At 41.4% G+C, this 24,172-nt stretch overlaps 1 protein-coding gene across 7 annotated transcripts in view; it reads left to right on the forward strand.

Annotated features, from left to right (window-relative positions):
• Ncoa6 (nuclear receptor coactivator 6) overlaps positions 1-23,790 on the forward strand; it is a 68,840-nt gene extending 45,050 nt beyond the window's left edge. For 5 of the 7 annotated variants that reach the window (XM_055602358.1, XM_055602363.1, XM_055602364.1 and 2 more), the window contains 7 exons: positions 2,908-4,027; positions 7,161-7,282; positions 10,387-13,419; positions 16,353-16,421; positions 19,181-19,217; positions 19,608-19,756; positions 23,240-23,790. In XM_055602358.1, coding sequence (XP_055458333.1) covers positions 2,908-4,027; positions 7,161-7,282; positions 10,387-13,419; positions 16,353-16,421; positions 19,181-19,217; positions 19,608-19,756; positions 23,240-23,283 — 4,574 coding nt within the window. In that variant the 3' untranslated portion in view covers positions 23,284-23,790. The remainder of the gene's footprint in view (positions 1-2,907; positions 4,028-7,160; positions 7,283-10,386; positions 13,420-16,352; positions 16,422-19,180; positions 19,218-19,607; positions 19,757-23,239) is intronic. The other 2 variants (XM_055602361.1, XM_055602365.1) reach the window with 2 other exon arrangements.
• Positions 23,791-24,172: the final 382 nt, after the last annotated feature.

The following is a 24,172-nucleotide window of genomic DNA, read 5'->3' on the forward strand; positions in this document are numbered from 1 at the left end:
GAGAAGAAAGTTTTTTACTTAATAAATAAAAACTTCAGGGGCTGGAGAGATGGCTCAGAGGTTAAGAGCACTGGCTGTTCTTCCAGTGGTCCTGAGTTCAATTCCCAGCATCCACATGGTGGCTCACAACCATCTGTAATGAGGTCTGGTGCCCTCTTCTGGCCTGCAAACCTACATGCAGACAGAAGACTGTGTGCATAATTAATAAATAAATCTTTAAAAATTAAAAAAAAATATCCAAAGTTTGCTGGGCTACATAATGTAATCCCGGCACTCAGGGAAGGCTGGGGCAGGCAGATATCTGTGAGTTCAAGGCCAGCCTGGTCTACAAACAAAACAAAACTTCATAGTGTCTCTTGAAGAATGAGAGAATAGGACAAACTATTTGATTTTTCCTATCTGCTAATACAAAGTTGCATTCTTGAGTTAGTGAATTAATGTTTTATAGGAAGTTTAAAAACAAAATTCATAATTCTTAGGGCTCAGTGGTTAAGAGCACTGAGTATTTTTTCAGAGGACCAAGTTTGTTTCCCAGCACCCACATGGTGGCTTACTCCAATTCTGATGCCCTCTTCTAGCTTACACAGGCACCAAGCATACATAGAGTATACAAACGTATATACAGGCAAAAGACCTGTATACATAAAATAATTTTTTTAATTGATAGTTCTTCCACCCTGGCACTGCTGTTTATCATTTTAAATGAAGACTTTTATGTATACCTATTGTTTTCATTCCTCCGTTTAGTCTATTTAAAGCAGTTGTCCTCTTGTCTCTAAAGCAGTTCTCCTCTGGTGTATCATTTTCTATTCTATTACACTGTTTAAGTTTTCTGTTAACTTTTATTACTTCCCAAAGAAATTATTTTATATTTTGTCTCTTGCCAGCTATACTCTTAAGGAGCAAAGATCTTATCCACCCTCTTTATTGCTACTAAATCAGTATTGGAAGTATGCTATTGTTATTGAATGCCGAATAAATAATTGTTGCTTAGATGGCTGTACACTTTTATATGCAACTTGTATACCATATACAGTGTGGGAGGTCACGTTTGGATTGATGAGACTGGTTTAGAAAGCCTTCCTAAAATTCAGGAAAAAATTGTGATAGTGTGAACAATGGACAGTTTATGCATCCCTCTCAAGCTAGAGCATGGAGTGGTTTTGTAACTTCATTAGATTGCCACTTTTTAGTTTCTATTTAAAATTTAAAAAATACAGAGATAAGGCATGGTTCAGTCAGTAAAGAGTTTGCTGTAGAAGCATGGGAACCACAATTTGGACTCTAAGAAGCCACATAAAAGCTGAGTGAGTTGGCAGCTACCTGTAGCCTAGAGGTTGGGAAGCAGAGACCTGCACAGACCACACACATTCTAAGGCGCATGGACATGTGCACACCGTGCACATGCACATACACACACCAAAAATGACAGGGGTAAAATAAATCCCATGAGCTCAAGGTATATACAGCTCAGTAGTGGAGTGCTCGCCCAGCAGGTAAGAGGCCTTAGGTTCATTGTTTCTGTTTTTGGCGTTTTGAGATAGGATCTCATTATGTAGTCCAGCCTGGCCTTGAACTTATGACAGTTCCCTTGCCTCAGCCTCCCAGGTGCTGGGATTACAGGATGAGCCACTGTGCCCAGTTGAGAACTCTTTTAAGATAAACATGATGCAGTTAAAGGCAGTTTGGACCATATTGTTTCAGAACAGTCTGCTGTATAATGGTGTCCTGTCTCAGCAGAGCAAACAAAATAAGATAGATGGTTACTCAGCTGAAGTGGATGAGGTAGATTGGGAGTGTTGCTCTTAATAGAATTCATGCTAGATATATGAAAGGCCCTGGGTTCAATCTTTAACACCTCAACAGGGTTTGAGGATAAAGTAAAGTAGCTGTAGAAAAATTCCAAGGACCCAACAATAAACAATGCAGAAGGCCAGACAGTACCTTTGATTTAACGAGAACTTAGAGCATGTCCCATGTGGCCCACTAGGAACTGCCACAGAGTAGAATCACAACAGCTTTAGCATCCTCCTGTCCACAGCTTCCAGATCAGAAGTTTGTCGTTTTTAGGTCACTTCAGCAGAGGTAGGTACCCAGTCCTTAGGAAGTATTGTACACTGTCTTCTTTAAAGTACAGCGTCCAGATTTCAGATACACAGTCTTTGAAAGGGATAATTTCTTTTCAAAGAAACATTTTTAAATGTCTTTTCAGTGTTCCTGAGTTTTTTCTAGAGGACACTGGTACATTTTTGTTTCTCTTGTTTACTCATATGAAGCTCATTTTCTAGCCTATGATGGTTTTTTGTTAATTTTACTCACAATAAGGTAGTTACAAGCCATGTTATAAAAGTGATAATGCATTATTTAATCTGAAAATAAACTTTATTATCTAATGTTATCTTTAAGTTAGTATATGAGAGTAAAGACATGTTTTCCTTGCTGTATGTTCATGGAAAAATGTAAGCAGTTACCTCAATCCTGTATCACATCTCTAGAGTCTTAAAAACTCACAGAAATTATATCAAGTACATTTATGTGTAGAAAGTACATTTATGTTAGTCATTAGATATATGGATGATGGGTACCTTTTCTTTTTTATATTTAATGATTTGTTTATTTTTATGTGTATTGGTGTTTTGCCTACACATATATGTCTTTATGAGGGTGTCAGATCCCCTGGAGCTAGAGTTACAGACAGTTGTGAGCTGCCATATGAGTGCTGGAATTTGAACCTGGGTCTTTCGGAAGAGCTGGAAGTGCTGGAAGTGCTCTTAACCACTGAGCCATCTCTCCAGCCCACAATGGGTGCCTTTTTAAGTAATATAATTTCTAAGTAATAAATATATATAATTTGAGTATCTTAATAATATGATGATAATTTTTCGTTTTTTGTTTTTGTTTCTTAAGGTGGTCAAGGAGCTGGTCCTCCTCAAAACCAGATGCAGGTGACTCATGGGCCACCAAATATGATGCAACCCAGCCTCATGGGAATTCATGGCAACATCAACAACCAGCAAGCTGGTAGTTCTGGGGTTCCTCAGGTGACCCTGGGCAACATGCAAGGCCAGCCGCAGCAGGGCCCACCATCTCAGCTGATGGGCATGCACCAACAGATCGTGCCCTCGCAAGGCCAAATGGTCCAGCAACAAGGAGCTTTGAACCCTCAGAACCCTATGATCCTTTCAAGGGCCCAGCTTATGCCACAGGGCCAGATGATGGTGAACCCTCAAAACCAAAATCTTGGACCTTCACCCCAAAGGATGACCCCACCCAAGCAGATGCTTCCCCAGCAGGGCCCACAAATGATGGCACCACATAACCAGATGATGGGGCCTCAGGGGCAAGTTTTGCTCCAGCAAAACCCAATGATGGAGCAAATAATGACCAATCAGATGCAGGGGAATAAGCAGCAGTTTAACTCTCAGAACCAATCCAATGTCATGCCGGGACCAGCACAGATAATGAGGGGACCAACTCCAAACATGCAAGGAAACATGGTGCAATTTACAGGACAGATGTCAGGACAGATGCTGCCTCAGCAAGGGCCTGTGAACAACAGTGCATCTCAGGTTATGGGGGTTCAGGGGCAGGTTCTGCGGCCACCAGGGCCCAGCCCACACATGGCCCAGCAGCATACTGACCCTGCTACTACAGCAAATAATGATGTCAGCTTGTCTCAGATGATGCCTGATGTTAGCATGCAGCAAACCAACAACATGGTCCCCCCACATGTGCAGACCATGCAGGGAAACAGTACTTCAGGAAACCACTTCTCAGGCCATGGGATGTCTTTCAATGCACCATTCAGTGGCACACCCAATGGAAATCAGATGTCTTGTGGTCAGAATCCAGGCTTTCCAGTCAATAAGGATGTAACATTAACAAGCCCATTGTTGGTCAACTTGTTGCAAAGTGACATTTCTGCCGGCCATTTTGGTGTAAACAATAAACAAAATAGTACCAATGCAAATAAGCCGAAGAAGAAGAAACCGCCTCGGAAGAAGAAAAATTGTCAGCAAGACCTAAAGTAGGTTATAACCAGTTTACCTCAAATATTACTTGTTTATTCATGTATAGACATTTATTGATTGGTTTGTTTGTTTGTTGTTTGTTTGGGTGTTGAGACAGGATTTTACTATGTAGCTTTGGCTGCCCTGAAACTTATTCTGTAGACCAGGCTGACCTCAAACTCACAGAGATTTGCCTGCCTCTGCCTCCTGAGTGCTGGGATTAAGGTGTGCACCGTCACAGTCTGACTGAAAGTTTTAATATTTAAAATTAGGGCTGGGGAATGTGGCTCTGCAGAGTTCCTGTCTACCATGCACAAGGATATACAGCTGGGTATAAACCAGGTGTCATCCTAACAGGGTATGGTAGCAGGAGAATTAGGATAGTACAAGTGACATTCCCTAACAATTACCAGTCATAATTTATCTTTTCTTTATCTGTACTCTTTTCCATTATCTTTTTGTTTAAGGTACATATACTTTGTACATATGTCAGTTCTACTCTAAAAGATAGAGTTCTTTTTTGCAACCATCAGCATGCCTCGAAAATTAGTCTCATGTTTCCAGAAAGCATTCACGTTTTTCTTCTTAAAGTTTTATTTGTTTAAAGATCCAGAAAAGGTCGATACCTTCCACTTGGCTGATAGGTCTTTTAATTCTGCAGTCCCAGTGGTAGTTGTGTCCCTCAGCCTGAAAAGTGACCAGTAATACCCCACTGCCAGTGTACAGAGCACAGACCTCAAGGTTGTCCTGCCTGCTGCGGGAACTTGAGGACTATGTTTGGCAAAGTTGGCAAAGGAAAACTGTTCACGGTGATACCCTGCCATCTCACAAATGGAGGAATTTTTTTTTTTTTTTTACAAGATTCTTATCATCCCTAAAAGCTTAAATCAGTTTTCCTTTCAGTAAAAGTTCCCCAGAGGAGCACTTTTATAAGGTACAATGAAGAGGAATTGTTATGTTTCATAACCTAAAACTACATACTAAGTTATGCTTCTGACTTTTGGCTAAATGTTTCCTGAATGCTCAAGGTGGATATTCAGCCTATAATCATAAAACTGGAATTCAAAGACATTATTAACAGGGACGGGTGACTAATGAACATAAAACAGTTTGAGATAAATTACTAGGCCAAGAGTGGTGGCTACACACTCAGGAAGCCCAGACAGGAGCCTTACTTGGGCTACATAGTGAGACCTCAGAAATAAGGGGTAAAGTGGATGGGGAGTAGATAGAAAGCTCAGATAAGGAAGGGAGCTTTGTTTAAATAAGTTTAAATGTTCAGACTAAACCCAGCTGCCTTTATCCAAGCTTTTCTACAATGTTCTTTGGTTTTAGCCTATTACAGCAACCTGCTACTTCTTGAACCTTAAATATTAAAAGCCAATCATTGTATATTGACATATCTTATCCTGAATTCAGTCTTAAACACTTTACCTTGTTTTTGTTTTTTTAATACCTTGTCCTTAGTTAAGTTCCTGATGTTATGAACCTGTCTGAATAATGTTTTTATGGTAGTAATTATTTTATTCCCCTTAATAGTTTGGGAATAAAATTGCAGTTATTTGTTTGCCATTAGTATGTATTTTTGCTGTCTTCAACAGCCTTCTGAAAAATCTTAATGGTTGATTCAATACACTTTTTTTTTATTATTATTCAATACACTTTTAAAAGGATCTTGTACAGCATTGGGACCCCTAGGAAAGAGTAGGCTATAGGGAAAGTAACTTACCTCCAGTTCTACTGTTAGCTTACCATGAAACCTGTCTTAGACTATTAGGACCTCTGTTTTCTCATCCGTGACAGGAGGGGATTGGAGCAGATAACTGAATTTTGGTGGATTTTGTTTCTTTGTTTTAGCTGTAAAAAATTTTAAAGTAAAGGATACCACAAACTCCTAATTTATTATTTGAATTAAGTGGGATATTATATAAGGGACAAATTGGCATAGTGATTTGGTTGTGCTTAAGACCTGTTGAGTGCTGATGGGTTTTGTTGCTGTTGTTTTCCTTTTTTAGATTTTTTTATGTGTATGGGCATTGTGGCTGCATATGTGTCTGTGCACCATATGCATGTGTGTCTAGTGCCACCAGAGGCCAAAAAGAAATGTCAAATTTCCTGGATCTGTAGGAACAGTTGTGAGCCTCCATGGGGGTGCTAGGAATTGAACCTGGCTCCTCTAGAAGAATAACCAGTGCTTATAACCTCTGAGTCATCTCCTCAGCCCTATGCTGCTGGTGGTGCTGTTCTTTTAAAGGAATTTATGTGATTTATAAAGCTATATAGAATATAATGGGACAACATACTATCTAAAAGGCGGTGACCATAATCAGATCAAAGGGAAATTAAGGTAGGAAAGAAAGGTGGGGGGCTGGAGGGATGGCTCAGAGGTTAAGAGCACTGTCTGCTCTTCCAGAGGTCATGAGTTCAATTCCCAGCAACCACATGGTGGCTCACAGCCATCTATATGGGGATCTCATGCCCTCTTCTGCCATGCAGGTGTACATGCAGATAGAACATTCAAATATATAAAATAAACAAATAAATAAAATCGTAAATGGAACAGAGAATAAGAAGTAAACCAAATGAGGAATGTAAGCACTCTGGTTCCTCAAAAATGTGGATGTTAGTAGGAACATTTTTTTTCCCACTAAAATTCTAAGTTACAAAAAGAATTCAGTGGTTATATCTACAAGTCCTTGTTCTGCAGCAAAGTTAAGTAACTTGGTTGTGGTGTTCTCCACCTTTATTCTCTGAGTACCACCTCTATTGGTTACCTTACAACTAGAGCCAAGTTTGAATTTAATAACCTCACTGAAATACTGGCTTCACAGAATAGCACTTCAGAGTATTGGTAGCTCAAAATCCTGATCTCATTAGATAGTCTAAGGGGTGTATCATTATATGAAGCACTGTATCAAGAATTAGAGGTAACACTGAGGGTAAGTACAATGCTAAGATTAAGTGAATTTCAAGGTTTAATGAAATGGCCAGGTTACTCTTATGTCAGTATTGAGTATCCAGACTAGAAAGATAGAAATGATGATAAGAATGATATATAAACACATTGTAGTTGTTTAAAGTAGTATAAGGTTGAGCTAGGTTCATGTTTTCCTTATATGACTTACCCAGTTTGTTCTACTTATGTTTTAGCACCCCAGATAATCGTCCAGCTGGCCTAGAGGAGGCTGATCAGCAGTCATTACCTGGAGAACAAGGAATCAACTTGGACAACACAGGCCCTAAACTGCCAGAATTTTCAAACCGGCCACCAGGTAATAAAATATTAGCTAAAATGATGTATTTTGCATTGCGTATATACTTTTGCAAGGCTTCTTTCTCTTCAATGAAACAATAATGCTTTGTCTACTAACTAATCTGCTTCAGAAATTTAAATTGCAACCTCCGCATTGAAGTCAATACTTCAAGCAAAACTTCTGTTACGCATGTAAATGCACACCTGTCTAAATTGCCATCACTGTCAGTCCTCAAATCAGACTAAATGGGAAGTGCCTTTTTTGGTCAGCATTATAGTTCTAGTTGGCATCAGAATAAAATATGATACTATAGAGATTTATTCACTGTATCCTACTTAACTGCATTTATTACTTCCTGACTTGCTCAAAGCAGAGAACTACTACTAGGATCTAAAACAAGATACTTTTTAAATAAAAAAGCTATTGTGATTGTTTAAAATATAATACATGAAAAGTAACAAATATATACCCATGTGACTACTATCAGCCTGATAGCTTATAATGAACAGTCAATAGTATTGAAGCCCCTTCTCTGATTATAAAATGTTTTCTTTTAAATGTTATAGAATATAGGCTTATGAAAATAGCAGATTAGTTCTTTCCAATTCAGGTATTGTGGAACCAAGACCAGATAACACAGTATATCTCTACACCTATGTTTTGTTTTGTTTTTTCTTTTCTTGGCCTAAACAATGACTTATAACCCTATTCCAGAATGATAGTCAAAGTTTCACAGTCCTCTCCTATGAATATAAAGAGTTAATGCTGTATTTCTTCCTCTTAAGTAATTTTACCTTCTTTTTGGAATATTAATGAAAGTAATATTATTTTTAGGGCTAATCTTTAATCTGCTTTTGATTTAGATATTTCAGAGTCTTTGATGTCAAGTCTTGCTGTTATTTATTACAATTGCTTAGCATACTACAGTTATCACTAGTGAGTCACAGCAGCACTGTTGAAGCCAGGTGCTCTGTAGACCGTGGTGAGTATGTTCAGAAGACACTGTGAGCAGGAAGGAAGGAGGCCTCTTCCCTCAGGCATATCTGAGCTCTTGTGTGGATTCCAGGGTTCCTTCAAACATTTATTGCATCCTTTCACTAAACTGGAAACCTGAGGCTGAATTTGGCCTTTAGCAGATTTGAATTGCTAGTGGTGTCTGAATAAATCCATGAGTTTAACTGACTTTAGAAATAAGCGATTGCTCTCATTGGGCAGTGTCTGCAGGGCCCTGCAGTCTGCTTCTCTCTTTACTACCTGCCTGGCCCCTAAAGGCACCAAGGCTTTGTATCCCTTGATTAATAAATGTAGTTATTGATTGTGTTATGGGACAGTGTGTGTATCTGGCTTTCCCTCTCAGCCGTCTATCCCAGTCTGTCTTCTTATCACTAAGCCCCTTTGGTCTGCTTCTTCCAGCTTCTGGACCCTTTATAACAGCTGAGCCTTTAGCTCTTGCTTTTGAGAGACTGCCATGTCATCTCTATTACTGTCCTTGTAGTTACAGTGCTGTCTGAGAAACTCATTTGAAAAGTGAAAGGTGTCTGTGTTATAGCTCTGACACAAATGAACTTTTTCAGAAATTACAATTTTCTTAATGTAAGAACCCCAGATTACAAAAGAACCTGTTGTGTTTTACCTGTTGGAATGCCAGATTTATAACTATCAAGAAGTTACTCGGGCCTAAAACAAAACAAAACAAAAGGATTTTAAAGAAAATCTTCAAAACTGAGGCAGGTGTGTGGTGGCGCACTTGGCTTATATTCCCAGCATTTGCAGGGTGAAGGCAGGAGGGTTAGCAGTTCAAGTTCATCCTCAGCTACCTAATGAGTATAAGGCCATCGGGGCTACTTGAAACCCTGTCACCAAAAACCAAAGACAAACAAACTAATAAAAAATAACTTCAGAACTGGATTCTGCTCGTTGGTACCATGGAAATCTTTGACTAGAAGACAGTGACTCTGTTGAGTGCAGAGTCTGACCAAAGTGTTTGGTAGCTGCTCTGAGAAAATCTTGATCCAGAATTTCTTCCAGCTGCCAGAGCCAGTTATTTGTGTTCTTACACCTTCTGGAAACCTTCCAAATTATTTTTCATGCAACAGTGGAATAAATATAATTGTGGAATCACATCCCTGACATATGCCCCCTTTCCCACACTGTACCACTTTTATTCTTGGCTTAGTTTGAGTCCTCCTTTCTGTTTATGCTGATTGTATAAGGTTTTTGTTCAGAAATCTCAAGTAAGTCAACACAACAAAGTGATAGTGCCTTCTACACATCTAGAAGGCAGTGTTCCTCAGGGTTTTGTCCCAAAATTATTTTTTATTCCTGAGGTCTATGCTTCTGGATTATTTATTCTTCAATTGTGAATTCATAGAAAATACTTTCCCAAATAAAGACTTCTGTATATGAAGGTACATGGAGATGAATATGTGTAAAAACTTGAGTACTTTATTTTATTTTATTTTCACCATAATAACCACTCTCATTTATTAAACTGCTGCACACCTAGGGGCAGGATAGTACATTCGGTTTCCTGAGAGGAGGGAGCCCAAAGGATACAGCATAAAATGGAGACCATGGACCAGAGTAACTGAAATCCTCTTTAAAAGAACTCAATCATAGAATGACGTATTTACTTTTACTGAAGGAGTAAAAAGGCTGTTTGCATCAAAACCAAGTCTTGAGAAAAGTCCTCTGCTACAAGAAAAAGTGATTTATAAAAGTGTGTTATTTCATATGCACAGTGAATTACTGATTATTTCTACATGAGACCTAAAGGCTGGGCAACCAGCCACTTGCTTTTGATAGAGTTTTTCTCTTTTCATGTTTAGCTGGTAGACCCAACCTTTCAGAGTGCACACACAGCACAGTCTTAATACAAATAGTACTTCAATTGCAGCCTAAACACCAAGGGGCTTCATATTCTTAATGCTTTGCTTCTTGCTTCCTTAAGCAGTGTGCCCCCTTGCTTGTGTCAAATAATGAGGGGCTGTCCTGGGAGCAGCATGCCTGAGCTGTTTCTGCACAATCTGCTACCTATGAGTACTTCTTAGCTATACTCAAAAGGTAGCAAAATTTTCTTGCTGAAAAATCTAACTTCCCTGATTTTGGGGGGCTTGTTTTAGGTTATCCTACTCAACCAGTTGAACAGAGGCCACTACAGCAGATGCCTCCTCAACTCATGCAGCATGTGGCACCCCCACCACAGCCACCACAGCAGCAGCCACAACCACAACTGCCTCAGCAGCAGCAGCAGCAGCAGCAGCAGCAGCCGCCACCACCACCACCACCTAGTCAGCCACAGTCTCAGCAGCAGCAGCAACAACAACAAATGATGATGATGCTTATGATGCAGCAAGATCCTAAATCCATTAGGCTTCCAGTCTCCCAAAATGTCCATCCTCCACGGGGTCCTCTGAATCCAGACTCCCAGAGAATGCCCATGCAGCAGAGTGGCAATGTTCCTGTCATGGTTAGCTTGCAAGGACCTGCCTCTGTGCCACCATCACCTGATAAACAAAGAATGCCAATGTCTGTGAATACTCCTTTGGGAAGTAATTCAAGGAAAATGGTATACCAGGAGAACCCACAGAACTCTTCTAGCTCACCACTAGGAGAGATGTCCTTACTTCCTGAAGCCAGTGGCAATGAAGTCCCTTCTATTTCAGGAGGCCCAAATAACATGCCCTCACATTTAGTAGTTTCTCAGAATCAATTAATGCTGACAGGGCCCAAACCTGGACCATCTCCTCTTTCAGCAACTCAAGGTGCAACTCCCCAGCAGCCTCCTGTAAATTCCTTGCCTAGCTCCCATGGCCACCACTTTCCAAATGTGGCTGCTCCAACCCAGACATCTAGGCCCAAGACTCCAAACAGAGCTAGCCCTAGGCCCTATTATCCTCAGACACCCAACAACCGCCCTCCCAGCACAGAGCCTTCAGAAATCAGTCTGTCACCAGAAAGACTCAATGCCTCCATAGCAGGACTCTTTCCTCCACAGATTAATATCCCTTTACCTCCCCGGCCAAATTTAAACAGGGGCTTTGATCAACAAGGTTTAAATCCAACAACTCTGAAGGCCATTGGGCAGGCACCTTCAAATCTTACCATAAATAATCCTCCTAATTTTGCTGCCCCACAAACTCATAAATTAGATTCCGTGGTGGTGAATTCTGGAAAACAGTCTAATCCTGGAACAACCAAACGGGCAAGTCCGAGCAGCAGTCGCAGGCCTAGTCCTGGGTCCAGTCGGAAAGCGACCCCAAGTCCTGGAAGGCAAAGTTCCAAAGCCCCTAAACTTACTCTGGCTTCTCAAACAAGCACAACCCTGTTGCAGAACATGGAGCTGCCTAGAAATGTGTTGGTTGGTCCCACTCCACTTGCCAATCCCCCCTTGCCTGGAAGCTTTCCTAACAGTAGTGGACTTAATCCCCAGAATCCCACTGTGCCTGTGCCCGTGCCTGTGCCTGTGCCTGTGCCTGTGCCCACAGTGGGGACTGTTCTTGAGGATAACAAAGAGAGCTTGAATGTTCCTCAGGACAATGACTGCCAGAACCCCCAGGGAAGGAAGGAGCAGATAAACGTTGATCTGAAAGTAATCCCTACCCAAGAAGCTAAAATGGTTGTCTCTGAAGATCAATCCAGAAAGGATGGGCAACCTTTGGATCCTAACAAACTCCCCAGTGTTGAAGAGAACAAAAATTTGATGTCTCCTGCCATGAGAGAAGCACCAACATCATTAAGCCAACTTCTTGACAACTCTGGAGCTCCTAATGTGACCATTAAACCCCCTGGGCTTACAGATCTGGAAGTAGCATCTCCAGTAGTTTCAGGAGAGGACCTCAAAAAAGCATCTGTCATTCCCACACTGCAGGATCCGTCTTCTAAAGAACCCTCTAATTCCTTAAATTTACCTCACACTAATGAGCCGTGTCCAACCCTTGCGCATCCAGAATTGAGTGAGGTCAGCTCCAGTGTTGCACCAAGCATCCCTCCAGTAATGTCAAGACCTGTCAGCTCTTCCTCCATTTCTACTCCCTTGACCCCAAACCAAATAACTGTTTTTGTTACTTCTAACCCCATAACCACTTCATCTAACACATCAGCAGCCCTGCCAACTCACTTGCAGTCTGCACTGATGTCTACAGTCGTCACAATGCCCAATGTGGGTAACAAAGTTATGGTTTCTGAGGGACAGTCAGCTGCTCAATCTAATGCCCGGCCTCAGTTCATTACACCTGTCTTTATCAATTCATCTTCAATAATTCAGGTTATGAAAGGATCACAGCCAAGCACAATTCCTACAACCCCACTGACAACCAACAGTGGCCTGATGCCTCCCTCCGTCGCAGTTGTTGGACCTTTACACATACCTCAGAACATAAAGTTTTCTTCAGCTCCTGTAACACCTAATGCCCCCTCCAGTAGTCCTGCTCCAAACATACAGACAGGTCGGCCATTGGTCCTTAGCTCACGAGCCACTCCTGTTCAGCTGCCTTCCCCTCCTTGTACATCCTCTCCAGTCGTCGCTCCTAATCCTTCTGTCCAGCAAGTAAAAGAACTAAATCCAGATGAGGCCAGTCCTCAGATGAACACCTCAGCAGACCAGAACACGCTGCCCTCTTCCCAACCAACCACAGTAGTTTCTCCCCTTTTGACCAATAGTCCAGGCTCCTCTGCCAATCGGCGAAGCCCAGTCTCATCCAGCAAGGGCAAAGGAAAAGTGGACAAAATTGGCCAGATTTTGCTGACCAAGGCTTGTAAGAAAGTTACAGGCTCTCTGGAGAAAGGGGAAGAACAGTATGGTGCAGATGGAGAGACTGAAGGCCCAGGGCTAGACACCACAACTCCTGGGCTCATGGGAACAGAGCAGTACTCCACAGAGCTGGACAGTAAAACCCCAGCACCCTCAGCACCCACTCTACTAAAAATGACCTCTAGCCCCATGGGCCCAAGTTCCACCTCAACTGGACCCATCTTACCTGGCGGTGCTCTCCCCACCAGTGTACGCTCAATAGTGACCACACTGGTACCCTCTGAGCTCATCTCCACAGCGCCAGCCACAAAAGGCAATCATGGTGGCGTAACATCTGAGCCACTTGCAGGTGGCCTAGTGGAGGAGAAGGTGGGATCCCATCCAGAGCTTCTACCCAGCATAGGTATGTACCTGAGCTTGGCATCAACTCCTCATGTCAGTTTTTTGCTGACCCATCCCACAAGAGAGAAAGCATGAGCCCTTTTCTACTTAAAGGAAGAAAAATGGCAGTAGTTGTAGATTTATGTACTGAAAGTACATTGAAAAATATGCATTTAAATCCATATTCAATTCATATTCATTAACATGGTTCTTTCCTGGTTTCTAAGTGATGACATTTCATTTTCATATTATATATATGTTTCTCAGTTTAAAAAGCATTTTCATACACACTGTCTCACATTATCTTTATACCAGTTATGTGACATAGTCTTACTCCTTCTTACGGGCAAAAGGATTGAAGTTCAGAAATGTTTAATCTTTGTTGAGCCTGTACTCTTAAGTGTCTGGATGGTCCCTGGGGTGTGAACAGCGACCTCTCTACACCCCTCCCTAATCAAGACTTACTTGTTATCTTTGCCGTGTTCTCATTGTATACTATCTCAGGGACCTTTCTGTTTGGGCTGCTCCAAAAAAGCTCACCAGAAAGCCAGGTTTCGTGATAAAGCAAAGGAAGATCTGAGTGGGGAAGAGTTAGATAGGCTTGAGTTGGTAACACCCAGCATTTGCCAGCTCGATGGACTGTGGCAGGTTTTATTTCCTCCTCTGTAGTATGGAGACAATAATGGTTATAAGATTTCAGTGAGGTAATGCGCAGGACCTGAAATATGGTAATATGGTTCAAGTGTTGTTGCCCATTTCCTTCAGACATGGTCTCTTAGTAAATTCCATTAGTGGGCGTCTAGTTCAGGGTCTTTATTTCCTGTGTACTGCAGAGGTAGTTAACACTGGGAGCACAGGTGTCCTTGTAGCTCAATGGTGAGAAGCTCCATGTTCCTAGAGACAAGTCAGTCTTATGCTACCTATAGCCGGGAGGCCTCTGAGGTATCTAAGCCAGCTAATAATGCCTCTTTTATTTATGCAGTGAAAATACTTTGAGTGCCTACCAATTAGGAGGAAGAACAGAAAGAATACAAGCTTCAGGTTATGATCAGAGTTCAAATTTTAGCTCTCCTGGTTGCCAGTTGCAGTCTGGTGAGTTCCTTGTACTTCACCCGTAAAGTGGAGATGGCAATTCTACCTCCCAGGATATGTAGGATCCAGTGAGAGAACTTGATTATCAAGTGCAAGCATACTGCCTCTGGAAAGGTTCCTTCCCTTCTTTCTCCTGCTTACCTCAGTGTGAGAGACAGAGGAAAGGGTGAAGCCTGCAAAGAGTTCATTGGCCTTTTGAGAGAGGGACTTTGCTGTTCCAGCCTCTGTGTCTCAAGTGGAATTTTGTTGACATGGGTGACTATAAGAATTAAAAAGAAAACTGGACGTGGTGGTGCACACATACAGTACATGGGAGGAGGTGAGACGCCCAAGAGCAGGGCCGTCCACAGATACATCCTGAGTTTGAGATCAAGCTAAGCTACACGAGACCTTGTCTAAACCAGAAGAAACTGATGTAGCTTAAGTAGATTCTCCACTGTTTAATATTCTCATTTCTACTTCCTTTCAGAGAACTTTTCCCTTTGGTACGAAGAGAATAATGATGAAGTAATTAAAAATATTTTTATTTGAATCAGAAATGATAATAGAGAAAAGTCTAACTTTTAGGGAGATGAACTAGTAGTTAGGGTTCAGTTTTACTTAAGACCACCTGGTTTATTTATAGTGATTGGATCTATTCTTTTTCAAGGGACTTCTGTGCTTTTATCTTGAAAATGTGAGACACCAATTCAGAAGTTAAAAAGTAAATGTTAAGGTATAGTTTTAAGCTTCATCTGAGAAACATCCAAAATAAATTATTCGGTTACTAAGCAGAGAGAGAAATCTACAAAATTCAGTTTTCACCAAAAAATAAAATGTACTGTTGCAGTTTATCTTGAATTTTAGGCTGAAATGTTGAGAGGGCACACCCTTGGCAGTGCTGGCATACTTGAGGCTTAAATCTTTACTGTACAATCCAGAAAGGTTCTGTTCTAGAGTGTATTATGTATTCTAGTTCTAGGGCCTAAGACCTTTCTGTCTTTCAAAGACTAATTCTGACATTTCTACCTTAAGTGTTCCTTTACATTTTCAGCCTAGAATATTCTTTTGCTTTTGACTCCCATGCACTTTATATTTTATGTGTCTCTTTCCATGTGACATCATAGTGTAGTACACCAAATATATTTATCTTATCTTCAATACTAGGATGAGCTTCTGATATGCAAGAAAAATGAAATCTCTGAGGGTGCTGGCACATTGACTTGACCCTAGAAAGTTCTTATAGCTATTTGTTTTTATTGATTTATTTATTAAGTATATTTTTATTGTCTGTTTTATGCCCATCATTCTTGCTAGATACCGAAGGAAAGCACAGACACTGTGTTACAGTAATCAAGGAGTGTGTGTAGTCTCTAGAGGGGAAGACAGAATTTTTTAAATGTTGAGGTCACGGATACAGTCATTCTAAAAGTAGCTAGGTAGCTTACTAAGACATTGTTTTTAGTTTTTAAAGAAAACAGTGGTCAGGCCTGGTGTGGTGACACATGCTTGTAATCCCAGCACTGTGGAAGCTAAGGCAGGAGGATCAAGACTTTAAGACCAGGCTGAGAAAATTAAAATGACCCTGTCTGAAAACCAACCAAAAAGAAAAAAGTGTTATGACCTGAAATTGGCTCTAAGTGCTTACTGTTGTTCTCATGGCCATCCCCCTCCCGACTCTGTAAGAGGAGCAGCCCCCTGGAATGGTCATCCTGGCTGCTAAGGGTTAGAGTATTTGGTTTGTTGTGTACATGTTGAAGGTCAGCTTCAAGCACTGCCTCTATGAATATGGTGTTTCAGCAATTACTTAGTCACTTGGTTAATGCTTTCTGGTTTAGTTAGAAAAAAATAGTAAAAGACCTATTTGTTTGTTTCTTGCCTTAGCCCCTTCACAGACTTTAGTCCCAAAGGAAACTCCAGCCACAGCACTGCAGGGGTCTGTTGCCAGACCAGGTAAGGTACCATTGAGAGTGTCTTCTCAGAGTGGGTGGGTACCTGTGAAGGCATCAGTGTTCTCATGCTAGTAAGTGTCTGCAGCTGGCTTTCTTACTTGTTCCCACGCCAGTTTAAATTGAGTGGCAGGACTTGTGCAGTACTCTGAGGTTACTTTTCCCAATCAGCGAGCTCATTTTCCTGTCTGCAGTGTTAGCAGAGAGCTCAAGAAGAACATCTCTGTGCTCTGAGTTGTTTCCCTGTTCCATGGCCCTGCTACCCATGGCTGGCAGCTAGCTAGTTGGCATGTGGTTGCTTACTGGGGTGGCAGGCATGAATGTACAAAATGTAGCTGGGTCATCACGGTACATGTAAAGGTGTGTTCGAGATCTTCTGCTCACAGTGACTCATCCCAGCCATTTCTAGATGATTTTAAGTTTCTTCCCATGAGCAAGGTACTGTAAATAGCTCTAGCACTAGGGTTGATGTTTCTGAAAGGAAGAGTCAATTATAATCTAGCAGGTAGCTGCTGTGAGATGCTGGGTCAGCTCTGAACACACAAGTACCTTGATGGCAAGGAGAGCATCTGCCTCTGCAAGTCAGACCACCAGAGTTAAGTATCATGGACGTGTTTCTAGTGTTTCTTTGCCACACAAGGTTGTTGAAGGGTTAAAAAAGAAGGCATGACTGCTTCCCAAAGGAAGTTAACAATATCATTGACAGTAGATGGCTCAGCAGATCAGAGCACTTGCTGCCTTTCAGAAGACCAGATCAGTTCCCAGCACCTGCATCTGGTGCTTCATAGCTGCCTGCCTGTAACTCCAGCTCCAGGGGATCTTGCTGTCTCTTGTGGCCTTCTCTTTGGATACCCTCATGCACATCACATATCTAACATGTGCACACATAAACACGTGCACATGCATGCACACACACACTTAAAAAAAAAAAAACTAGTAAAACCTTTTATTGAATGTATACACTTGCCAGACAGTGGTGGTGCACAGCCTAATGTCAGCACATAGGAGGCAGAGGCAGGTGGACCTCTGTGAGTTCAAGGCCAGCCTGGTCTGCAAAGCAAGTCCAGGACAGCCAGGGTTACACAGAGAAACTCTTCCTTGAACAAAAAAAAAAAAGACAACAACAAAAAGAATAGAAGAGTACCTGCCAATCATCCAGCACTGAGGAGGTGGAGGCAGAAGGATTACTAATATGAGACCAGAGTAGGATACTTACAGAGTTCCAGGCAACTTGTGCTTTAGAATAGGATGCCTAGGGCTTGAAACACTTCAAGGTTAGCGCCTCTTTTTACTTAAACTATTTTTATTATTTTGATCCAGTGCCTTAGACTGCTCAGGTGCATTTTTATGATTGAGCATGTACTAGATAAATTTGTGTGCTCCAGCTGACCCAGCAAGGAAGTAGAGTTAGTATCAGATTTTATGGACGAGATTTTAGGAAGTAAGCAGAAGACAAAAAGCAAGGATGCCAGCATTTTGCATTGAAGGCAGTGAAGGTCCAACCTCCTTGCATGAAAAGTGGAAAGTGAACATCATAGCAACAAATAATAGTTAATATTGAGTTATTATTAAGTACCAGGTAATATATTAAAACTCTCGTGTATTATTTCAATTTAATGTTAACATTACAGCAGATAATATAGTCACCCATACTTTTCATATAAGGCATTGAGTCCTGAGAAGGCAAATAATTTGCCCATGAGTACATGGATAATAAGAAATGAAATACAACAGGTATGTCAGCGCTTAGGCTGAGACAGGAGGCTTGCCATGAGTTTGGGGCTAAGCCTGGGCTGCATAGTGAGTTTGAGAGCAGCATGGGCTATAGAATGAGAACCCTGTCACAAGCTCCCATAACACTTTTTTTTTTTAAAAAAAGAAAGAGTGGAAGTTAAAAAAAATTAAGCCAAGTAACTGCCTTCAGAGATATTACCATGTCCTTCTTCAGTCAGCTTAGATATTGAGCATGAAGCACTGGATTCTCTACAAAGGAAAACAGGCACAGGACCAGGGAGGCCAGAGGCAGGAAACATGATTGTCTGCTGTATTAGGGAAAGCCCTTTGGAAAAGGTCAAGCTGCCTAGAGGCACATTAATAGAAGGTTTTTGGGTTGGTTTGGTTTGGTTTGGTTTGGTTTGGTTTGGTTTTGGGGGCTGGTGCCGAAAAGAAGTGTCTAGTAAACTCAGAAAAATCTCCTGGATACGGTCCTGCAAGACAGATTGTTTCAGTTGTTTCCAGGTCACTGCTCAGTGGTTGATAAGAGTCTGTGAAGCATCTCAATAAACTTAATACAGTCTGGGCAGTATCTCAGAACAGGGCTCTCTGCTCTAAACTTCAGTGAAAATGCTGTTCAGGGGGAAAATCAATCTTTAATAGATACCCTATTATATTTAAAGGTAATTGCCTTTAGAAAGAATGCAGGAAGGTGTCATTTTAAAAATGAAGTCTCTTCTACATGAAAGGAAGAGGCTTTTTTAACTGGATGAAATCTGAGCCACGCAATGTGGATTTAGGTCTCTTTGGATTTAGATCCAAACAGGATTATTTCACATAAATAAAAATAGACCAAGAAAATATCTTACATCTCTAACAAACCAAGCTGGATCAGTGCCGACTTTATCTCCATACCACACAGCATGAGACTCCTGTATTTGGACTTGTTATCTAAATACAGCATTCTAGGTTCTGTAGACGCCCAGCATCTCCTTGTGGACATATGTAACAACAGCTTCCACATCTCATTCTCTCCTTTGTATTTTACAGAACTTGAGGCAAACGCTGCCATAGTCTCTGGACAAAGGTAAGATGACCATTTCTGCAAACTAAGCATGAAACAAGTGAGGATTTTTAAAGGAACTATTGTGATTCTTTGCTTTTCCACAACACCACCAGCATTGTGCTTTCTTATTTTTCTAATGTAACAAACTAGACTCACTTTTAAATTTTCAGTAGCATTATTCCATTTCTATCTAGAAATACTGGGGCTTGTTTTTTGTTTTTGTTTTCAGTGCTGGGGATCAAACCCAGGCCTTGTACATGCTATATAGACTGAGCAGTATCCCTGGTCCTGACTACTTCTGAATAAAACTACTTCATCAACTTCTGAATGAAACTGTACTTAAAGAGGCCCTTTTTATGTGTCTTGATGCCCTTAACCTTCTTGGAAAACTTTGTACTTTTCTCTTGTCAGCAGTGAGCCAAAAGAGATAGTTGAGAAGTCCAAAACCCCGAGCCGAAGAAACTCTCGAACTGAGGAGCCAACTATGGCTTCTGAGAGCGTAGAAAATGGACATCGAAAACGATCCTCTCGACCTGCCTCGGCCTCCAGCTCTACTAAAGGTTGGCAGGGGAACTTGGGTATCTGAGGGGCAGAGGAACGGTTAAGATGTGATAGTGTCCTCCACACAGCAACTTCTGTCAGGGTGCTCACTTTGCTTTCTCCTAGTTTCGTCCATTGTTCAGTCAGTTCTTGAGCATATATGTTTCTGTTTGTGTACACAAGAGCAGTAAACACTTCTGGAAGAATAAAAAACTTAGCATGCTAGGTTGGACTCATTTTAAATTCATGTTTGCGCCTAAGCGTGGTGGCACACACCTGTAATTAATTGTGGCACTAGTGAGGTGGAGGTGAGAGTTTAAGGGAGTTTGAGGTAGCCTGAGTTACATGAGGTCCTGTCTCAAAAACACACATACATCTACATTAGAAAGCTCATGATCACTCACTTCAGTTAAATCCTGAATGTGGCCCAGCCTTTTCTGAAAACGTCAAATCGCTTTTTCTACATATTTTCTACTCTTTTTCCACCCTTTGTAACTGGGTCTTCTTATGAAGCCATGCCCTCAACTCTCTTGTCGAGGACTCTTAGCCTCATAAGTGCTGAGATTACAGGCGTTCACCATTAATTGCACTTAACCTTTTCATGCTTTTGAAAGTGCTACCCCAACATTCTCTGTTCTTTCTTGGTAGAGGCCCTCACATCTTCATAGGGAAAAAAATATAGAAATCTCCAATTCCACTACCAAGATGTAAATAGACTGCCATGATGGAGCAGCCCCTTTGCAACTCCAGACTAGCTTAGTGCCTCTGTCTCTGCATCTGATAACAGCTTTTTTTAAAGATTTATTTATTTATCATATATACAATGTGTTTGCATGTACATCTGCACGCCAGAAGAGGGCACCAGATTTCATTTTAGATGGTTGTGAGCCACCATGTGGTTGCTGGGAATTGTACTCATGACCTCTGGAAGAGCAGACAGTGCTCTTAACCTCTGAGCCATCTCTCCAGCCCCCTGATAACTATCTTTTATGACCTCAGCCTTACATTACCAAGTTTCTCTGTTGAAAACTGTAATTTGGGAAGGAGGGATAGTTTTGAGACAGAATCTCACTCTGTAGCCCAGTCTATCGATTAATTTGTAGCAATCATTCTACTTTAGCCTCCAGAGTTCTAAGAGTATGGCATGTGCCACCTGTACAAGCTACTGTTCCTTCTCTTTTTTTCTTCTCCTGTGTTGGGGAGAGCCCATGGCCTAAAGAATGCAAGGCAAGTACTCTACCAAATGAGCTAAATCCCTGGCCTTGCATTTTCATAGATACTGGCCTTACATTTCAGTATGGAAAGACAGGTGTAATGGCACATGTGTACAATCTCAGCATGTAGGAGGAAGAGGCAAGATGATTAGTAGTTTAAGTTTACCCTCAGCGAGCTTGAGGCCAACCTGGGCTACAAGACACTGTCTCAAAAAACAAACAAAAATGCCTGTCATTGGGAGGGCAGATTCTGATGTGTTGATCAGCTGTTGCTGGCAGGAATGTCATAATGCCTCACAAAGAGCCCTTAGAAGTAAGACCTTGCCCACCAGTTGCATATAGATAAAACAGAAGTCTTAAAGGTGGTGCCACTCACCTTGGAGGCATGTATAATGTTGAATGGGGGCTGGAGAGAGAGCTTGGGGGTTAAGAGTACTGACTGTTCTTCTAGAAGACTCAAATTCGAATTTGTGGAACCCATGTGGCAGCTCCCAGAGGACCCAATGCCCTCTTCTAGCCTACACAGACACTGCATGAAATGTGGTGAACAGACATACATGTAGTCATAATATCCAAACACATAAAATTGTTTAAAATTAACAAAATGACTGGGCGTGTGGATCAGTAATAGAGCACTTGCTTCTAGATTATTGTGCTGAGTGGTCGAAATGATAGTATTTAGAGGGAGTACAAACCGAACCACAAAAAGTAAAAGTAACTCGATCTTTTCAGACACATTTATAGAAATGGAAAAGACTTTTCTCTATGGCCTAGCATAGTTGATCCCCCACCTCTCCAGGGGATATGATAGAGATTTCAAAATCTGATGAAACAAAATGAAAGTTATTTATTGGTTTTGTTGTTGTTGTTCGTTGTTTGAGACAGGACTTCACTGTGTACCTCTAACTGGGCTGAAATTTGTCCTATAGACCTGGCTAGTCTCAGACTTACAGAAATCTGCCTCCCAAGTGCTGCAATTAAAGGCGTGTATCATAATACCAGGAAAGAAAAATTTTAGCCAAGTACTTTGGTACATGTTTGTAATCCCAATACTTAGGAGTCTAAGGCAGAATGATCATACATTTGAGGCTGAACTGATTCTGGAACAAGTTCTAGGTCAGCCTGGACAACATAGAGAGACCCTGTTTCCAAAAGCAAACATTTATATCTCATGATAGTATAAAGGTACACTGTTCACCATTCCCATCAGTCTTCAAAAGTTTTTCTTCAGTTTCTGTCGTAAGTACCTTGTTTACTTGCATTAGCACTGGTTAATGCAAATAAAGATAACCTCAAAGAGTGCCCGAGTGTGCTAATGTTGCATAAGCAGTGAAAGTGGAGCCACTTCCTCTTAGTGCACTCAGATTTGAGCTCTCCACTTCTCTCTGTGTGTCTGCTGACTAGAGTCTCTGGCATATCTGTCATCTGTCTGTTGTCCGAGTCTGTGCCCCAATAGTTGTTCTTGTCCCTAACAAAGGACTTTGCTCTGTATTTATTGAGCAGCACAGGAACACAGCATGGGAAAGGATCAAGGAATTCTTTACAGAATACTTTCACAATGTTTTACTAGAGAAAAGGCTCCCACTGGCCACACCTGACTCTATAAAGCACTTACCACAGCACAGTATCAACCAATGCAGCAACAATAGCCACATGTTGTTTGCAGCATTTATGGTGGGTATTTGTTTTAAGGTTGTTTTCAACCTCTCGGCTGTTTTCAGCAAATGATTACCACACCACGAACATGCACACATATTCTAGGGCAGAGACATAGAAAAGTACTGTCCTCTACCATAGATGACTGGAAAGTTTTGAATAAACATGATTTGTCTGAGATGAAAGTAACTTGAGATACTGATATGTTTAGGGGAATTAAAGGAACTAAAGCAGTGTTTCCCTGTCATGTCACCGTTATCATGCATAAATCACTCAGTTCCCACCTATGCAACCCTCAGGTTCAGGGAAGGAGTTTCCTGTTCTAAGGGCTTCCATGTCTGTATGCACTGTGTGGGAGCGGTGCTGGAGATGGAGCTCAGGGACCATGTGGATTGCAGGGGTTAAACTCAGGTTTGGTAGCAAGTGCCTTCACCCACTGAGCCATCTTAATGTCTTCATCACATTTCCCCAATTGACAGGCCCTAATATACGGGGACTTTGACTATTTTCAAATCATGTGACCCTTAAAACTGATTTAGAGCCCAGTAGGCTTCACTCGTCAACTCTAGTCATTGTGGATACCTAAAGGGCACTGCTACCTTCATTAAACACGTCCTTCCTTTTTCCCAACAGATATAACTGGTGCGGTGCAATCCAAGCGTAGAAAATCCAAGTAAGCAAGCTGGAAGATGACTTGATACTTGTAAATGTGTGTGAATTTTACAAAGAGCAATTTTCAGCTGTGACTTTTTAAATCTATTTCTGTACAGTTAGTCATTTTAATAACACGGTCCTTTTCCTAGTCCCTGAAACCTGTCTCAAAGTGTAACGGGGAGCAGCCCTTTTGGTGTTGCAAAATGAAGTTCAAGGCTTCTAAAATGTTGCCATGTATTGAAAGGAGCTAATGCCATTATAAATGTTATTAGTTTCACATTTCCTAAGCAGCCTAGAGTACAGGGTGAGCATCTGTAGATCTTCTAATGCTGTATTGTGCTGTGGAAGTGCTGTGTGTGCATAGCATTAGCGGGGCAAAAAGCAATCTTGTCATTTGGAAATGTAAATAATTTTACTATATAGTGTTTTTGATGTATTTGTTGTAGAAATGGACCAGTGAATAAAGAGAATCTAAGGGTTTGTACAATGTGAACTATTGAACGTGTTAAATAAATGTCTTTGTCATAGAACTTAAAAGTATATTATTGGAAAGGGTAAGCAAGCTTCTCTTGGGGGTCATACTGAGTAAACAGGGGTTCCGTTGTAACTCAGATGCGCTGTCCCACCTCAAGTGCCCACCCAGCAAGCTGATGAAAATGTATGTACTTGCTCATTCAACTCATGCTTGGGTTTGAACAAACCAGATCTGTTTAGGAACAAACTGGAGGGGTGAGGACGACAGAGTGAGTTTAATTTCGTTTGCTTTGTACTTGGGATGTAAAGGCATAATCACGAGTTCAAGGTCATCCTCAGCTGCATACAGAGTTTGAGGCCAGGTTGTGCTACCTCAGACCTTGTCTCAGAGAGTAGAACCAGCCTTCCATCAAAGGCACCCAGGACTTTTAGAGACAA

The sequence above is a fragment of the Psammomys obesus genome, unplaced genomic scaffold (assembly GCF_907164565.1).
Source record: "Psammomys obesus unplaced genomic scaffold, mPsaObe1.curated_primary_1811, whole genome shotgun sequence".
Taxonomy (NCBI): Eukaryota; Metazoa; Chordata; class Mammalia; order Rodentia; family Muridae; genus Psammomys; species Psammomys obesus.